Raw genomic sequence first — 6,134 nt, 5'->3', positions numbered from 1 at the left:
TATGGAGACCCTGGGAGTTGATAAGGGTTGGATTATCTCTTGTAAAAAATGTCCTGTAATCATATACCCAGAATAGAGCAATAATATTGACTAGTGGAGTAGAATGATTTTAACCTTTGAACCACTTAAAAACCGTGTCTTGAGTCACCTTTCCATTTCCTAAGATCATATATCTGTTTCGGTTCATCATCAGCACTAATCCCTTTCTCTTCTTTTTTTAATTACCTGTTGGCGAAGAACCGCGTCAACAAGATTAAATTTTAATAAGGATTTTCAACTAATTTTATATTAAAGCGATTCATATTATTGTTAAATTTAAATTGAAATTATTTTAAAAAAAATTAAATTGATATTATTATTATTTTTGTTAAAGAGAAAATTTAGCATTAATTAAGATGAGAGAATTGAATGTTCTGTTAATTCATTTTAACATTGTCAAATAATTTTATTAATAGTTACTTAAATTAGATGAAGTGTGTTATTTTAATTAGTGGAACAGATATGAGACAGGGTAAGAGGACAACAGATTTTTTTTTCCCTTTCAAACTACTTAAGTCATGAACATTTTTTATTAATTATTGACATTAATTATATAAAGAGTAATGATATGTGCACACAAAATATATACTTAAATATTACATATAGTGATATGGTAATTTAGCGTAGCCAATCACATTTATTAAAATTGGACTTACTATTTTAAAAAATAATAACAAATCATTATGTGTAATATTTGGATGTATAACGTGGTGCACTTGTCTTATCATTACTCTTACATAAATCCTTATCTACAGAGGAAACCAAACAATTAGCTGGTGTAGAGGAAACCAAACAATTAGCTGGTGTAGCTCTATGTAGTGGAGGTGGAGAGATGTGTGATATTTCTAGCAGCCTCTATCTTTGACTTTATTATTTAAAGCAGTCCTTAATTACGAAAATGGCAATAAATGTTATAGCGGCAAACTTGAATATGACATTTTCACGTCCTACAACCAACCAAAATATGATTCTGTTTAAGATATTATAAAAAAAAAAAATCATATTTACTGTAGTACAATTTTAGAAACTAAGATTGATATCACGAAGGATGTCCAATCCCATTCCCAACCAAGCCAATTTCAGTGCCATAAATTTACAATTTTTAAGTTACCCTTGAAATTTTTTTTTTGTTGTGAATAATTATATAGTAAAGGACTCAAAAACTTGTAACTACGTTGATAAATACCTATAAATCTGCGTATATATTTTTTAAATTGATTTTAAATATCCTAGAAACAAATATTACATGAAATGGTTTAGCAAATTTGGAGCATGTTATGTGGGTATACTTTGACTTACACCAAAGTATGGTCTACATTAAGATTTGAGCTGTCCAAAGACAAAAATTTCATCACTATGTGCATCATCCAAAAACAAAATCCACCTAAGCCAAATGAAGACCAATATCATTTTAAAACGAAAAGCCTATAAGTTCAATGTTAATCAAAGCTTTAAGAGTCATATACTAATCCCACAAACCAAACCAATGGAAAACAAATTAGTCACCATCACCATTCTTACTCTCCTCTTCTTCACAACTCTCCTCCAACCTTCCCTCTCAGAGCTCTGTAACAAAAATGACAAAAAAGTCCTCCTCCAAATCAAGAAAGCTTTCAATGACCCCTATGTCCTCACCTCATGGCATGAAGACACCGACTGTTGCGATTGGTACTGCGTCACGTGTGACACCAAAACGCACCGTATCACCGCCTTAACAGTCATTACTGGTTCTCTCGAGGGACCTATCCCACCCCAAGTCGGAGACCTCCCTTACCTGGAGAACCTCGACCTCCACAAACAAGTTAACCTCACGGGTCCCATTCCACCGGCCATTGCTAAACTCAAACACCTCACGTTCCTCCGACTAAACTGGAACAGCCTCACCGGTTCGGTCCCAGATTTCTTAAGCCAACTCACCAACCTCACTTTCCTCGACCTCTCTTTCAACAACCTCACCGGACCGATCCCGGCCTCTCTCTCCAAACTACCCAACCTTGGGTCCCTCCGCCTGGACCGGAACAAACTAACTGGACCGATCCCGGACTCGTTCGGAGAGTTTAAAGGAGAGAATTTTTACTTGGTGTTGTCTCATAACCAGCTCTCGGGTAAAATACCAACCTCGCTGGGAAAAAAGAAGGACTTCAGTAATATAGACTTGTCAAGGAACAAGTTTGAAGGTGACTCGAATGCGCTATTCGGGTCGGACAAGACGATTCAGTTTGTAGACCTCTCTAGGAATTTGCTGGAGTTTGACATGTCTAAGGTTGAGTTTCCCAAGAGCTTGGCCTCGTTGGATCTTAATCATAATAAGATTACTGGGAGTCTCCCTGTGGGACTGACCGCACTCGATAATTTGCGGGGTTTCAACGTGAGTTATAATAGGTTGTGTGGGAAGATTCCGGTGGGTGGGAATTTGCAGAGCTTCGACGACACGTCGTATTTCCATAACCGTTGCTTATGTGGTGCTCCGCTACAAAGTTGTAAATAGTAATTAAGGCATGTATAAATTGATTGGTTGTTTTAAAAACAACAATGCCTGCCAATTTCTTGTTTCTGATTGAATAGGAGTGTCATCATATATGATCATAATATATATAAGTGCTGTTACGTTAAATTTCTGATCTTGAGAGTAACTCTTTTCGGTTACATATTATTAAGCTCGTAAAGCGAATTGTAATGGATGACAATATGTATGACATTCTTATTTGTTTTATTACCTGCGTTGGTCAAAATCGCGTGCCTGTATAGTCACTTTCAAACAATGCGACAAAAGTTTTAACAGCTTCCCCACCACTTGCTAAGCTTGTACTCAAATGGTAATCATATAATTAGTGCTGGCGCCAAATATATATTTAAATTTCATATAGTTTCCCATTAATCCATATTGGTCTGTCTGTCTGCTCTGACTTGTCTACCAAAGTATACGTAAGCTTGTTTAGCACTAGGATTTGAGGTAATACAATACTAGAAACAAAAAATAAATATTCATTATCATTAATATTTCACCATTTCATTTTCACCCGTACGTGGTTTCACACAGTATTCTTAATTAACTAATAGATATATTTTTTTATTTCTTTCAGGAGAACTTTAACATAGAATCTTTTAGATGCTGAATTTATTTTAACATGGATGATTTCCTAGTTAAATTTGCTTACTATCTAAAAAGCACAAAACAAATATTTCTTTTCCTTCTACGTCTTTATATATGAAATATGCTAAATATCATGACAGAGATAAATCATAATTTAGAAATTCCAAAATGATTTAAAAAACAATATAGAACTCAATCTTATCTTATTTGGAACAAAAAGTCAATAAAACTAGGCGCCACTAGGAGCTATATATCCTCCTTTATAATTATTATATCTTTGGGTAACCAACCCTATAAATCTAAACGTTATAAGTATCACATTCCTCACTATACCGAAATCGGACAGTACTCGAAATTTCTTTAGCAATATCTTCACCCTCACACTTTTACTCTCACTTCTTCCTTGTTACTCCGGGCTAGAACCGTTAACATTGAATATGAGAAGGTTTTTTTTTTCTTCAATTTTTTACAACAGAAAGACAAATTATAGAATAAATATCTTATAACATTACCCTACTTAAATATTAGCCAAAAGATCATAGAAAGTGTACATAAGTTATGAATTAAATGAAAATAAGTTTAACAACTATAGTAGTTAACTTATAAATTAAGCAATATATCATATTAGAGTCATTTCCTTTCTCTATTGCAAATTTTATGAAATATTCAACTTCTCTCCATATTCTTTAAACAATCTATTTTTTTTCTTCATCCAATCTCTATCCATCTCAAACTAAAAATACCTAAAACAATCCGATAGTATTATAGATTAGTAAATATATATGGTCATACTAACCAACTTTTAAACTAATTAATTGGTTTTAGCAATAGGTGTGTGAAAATCATATACATAGTTAAAAAAGAAAATGGGAAAAGTTTATGGTATTTCAACATACTATCCACAATTTAATATATCACAACGAAACAATAAAATAATATAACACAATAAATTTCATCTTTATTTCTCCAAACATAATTCTACAAGTTCTAATTCTTCTCTACAATTTATTAAACTTTCTTATAATTAATATAAAAATATCTAGTAAAGTTTGTGATAACATACATTTCAATCAACAAGTGTTAACACCGTCAGAATTCACCTACAATTACAACAAAAATTTTATAAAACATTAACTCGACAATCAACAAAAAAAAAAGTTTAAAAAATTATATCTCAATAACTAAGAAAATAGAACTTTTAAAATGAAAATTACACTAAAACAAAAAAATTAACTTATAAGAGTCATTTTGCACCAGGGTTTTTCTCTCTCTAGCTTTCTCTCAGCTCTCTGAGCTGGTGCCATGGCGAAAACGAGGGCGAGGATGCAGAGCAAACCTAAATCTTCTCTTAAGAAAAAGAAAAAACGAGGGCCTGATTCTAGTTCTGATGTAAGGAAGACAAAATCCATGGATGAAGTCCTTGGAATTGAACCAACAAATTTCTCAGATGAGGAAATTGAAGCTGAGCATGTTGAACCTCATCTGCAACCTGCGAATAGTTCAGAGGAGGTCTCACCTAGAGCAGTTATGAAGGAGCATCAACAGAGAGAAGAAATTCGATTGAAATTTGCTCAGGTCATGGAAGCTCATCGGCAAACTGCATCTGCGATTTCTCAAGGTAAGAATGTCACACCTCCTATCTTGAGATCTGGCAATATAATGCAAAATCTAGATTGCAAATTTGCCGATTCTGCTGCGAAACAGAAAATCAAGATCACAATGGAAGACATTGAAGGTGAAGTGGACTACTGGAAATCCTCTATGGTGTGCTATGTTCTAGGAGAAAATCCACCGTTGTCAGTTTTAGAGGGTTTTGCTCGTCGTGTATGGAAGGATAAGGTTGACAAAGTGGGCATGTTGTCTTATGGTATTTTCCTAATTCGATTTGATTCTGTTGAGGACAGGGATCAAGTGATTTCGGGGGGTTATATTTTCTTTAACAAGAGGCCAGTTATTATGAAGGCATGGGACCCTAATGTTAACTTCAAGAAGCAGGATATTCAATCGGTTCCAATTTGGGTACAATTGGATGACCTTGAACTGAAATACTGGGGAGAAAAGTCCTTATTCAAAATCATCAGCCAAGTGGGAAAGCCCCTGATGGTCGACTCTATTACTAAAATAAGGGACAAGTTAAGCTATCCCCGGGTTCTCATTGAAGTCTCTTTGAAGCAAGATTTTCCATATCTCATATGGTTTGAGGATGAGCATGGTTTTAACACTTCAGTGGTTGTCACGTATGAGTGGAAGCCAATAATTTGTGACCACTGTAAGGGGATGGGCCATGATTCTAGTGCTTGTAGACAAAAAGAGGGAAGGAAGCCAGAATGGGTTGTCAAGAATACAGAGAAGCCAACTGGTTCGGGAGAGAAAATGCTAGCCTTGAATAAGGATATGACCTCTTCTTTGAATACAGAAGCTGATCCGGATGGTTTCAAACCAGCAACAAAGGTGTGGAAAGTTAAAGCAAAAGACCCCCTAGTTAACACTTCGGTAGCTAATTCATTTCAGGCTCTAATATAATCTAATGGTGGGGATCTGATGCAAGATGAACATAACGAATAGCAGAGTCAAAAACTGATGGAAGATGGAATTCAATGTGGAAATACAGGAGGAGGGGGAGTACCTCCTCTTTCCAATGGATAAAATTATTAGCTGGAATGTCCGAGGGATTAACAACCAACAAAAACAGCGGTTAGTCAAGCAATTTATTGCTACTCAGAGGGTTGGTTTGGTTGGTCTTCTCGAGACAAGAGCTAAGGCTCAGAAACTAGGAGCCTTATATCTTAATTTGTTTACTGGGTGGTGCTTTACCTCCAATAATGCATGGCATTCTGGAGGGCGAATTGTTGTTAGCTGGAACCCTTCTAGCTTTAATGTCAATATCATCAAGTGTACTAGTCAGTTGATTCATCTTGGAGTTGCAACTGTTGACAATAAGAACTTCTTTTTTGTCACTTATGTCTATGCTTTTAATGATGAGGAGGGGAGGAAAAGGCTT

General features: G+C 35.0%; 1 protein-coding gene across 1 annotated transcript; it reads left to right on the top strand.

Moving 5' to 3' along the window:
- The first annotated feature begins 1,470 nt into the window (after nt 1-1,470).
- On the top strand, nt 1,471-2,752 carry LOC133823365 (polygalacturonase inhibitor-like). The gene has a single exon (XM_062256056.1). The coding sequence runs from the start codon at nt 1,526-1,528 to the stop codon at nt 2,525-2,527; it is 1,002 nt and encodes a 333-aa protein (XP_062112040.1). The 5' UTR covers nt 1,471-1,525; the 3' UTR covers nt 2,528-2,752.
- The last annotated feature ends 3,382 nt before the right edge of the window (nt 2,753-6,134 follow it).

This window comes from Humulus lupulus, chromosome 3 (genome assembly GCF_963169125.1).
Source record: "Humulus lupulus chromosome 3, drHumLupu1.1, whole genome shotgun sequence".
NCBI lineage: Eukaryota > Viridiplantae > Streptophyta > Magnoliopsida > Rosales > Cannabaceae > Humulus > Humulus lupulus.
The sequence above is the reverse complement of the archived record's forward strand: the minus strand, read 5'-3'. Positions and strand labels throughout refer to the sequence as shown.

Excerpts from the sequence above, each read along its gene's own strand:
- LOC133823365 (XM_062256056.1), top strand. The coding sequence starts at position 1,526 with ATGGAAAACAAATTAGTCACCATCACCATTCTTACTCTCCTCTTCTTC.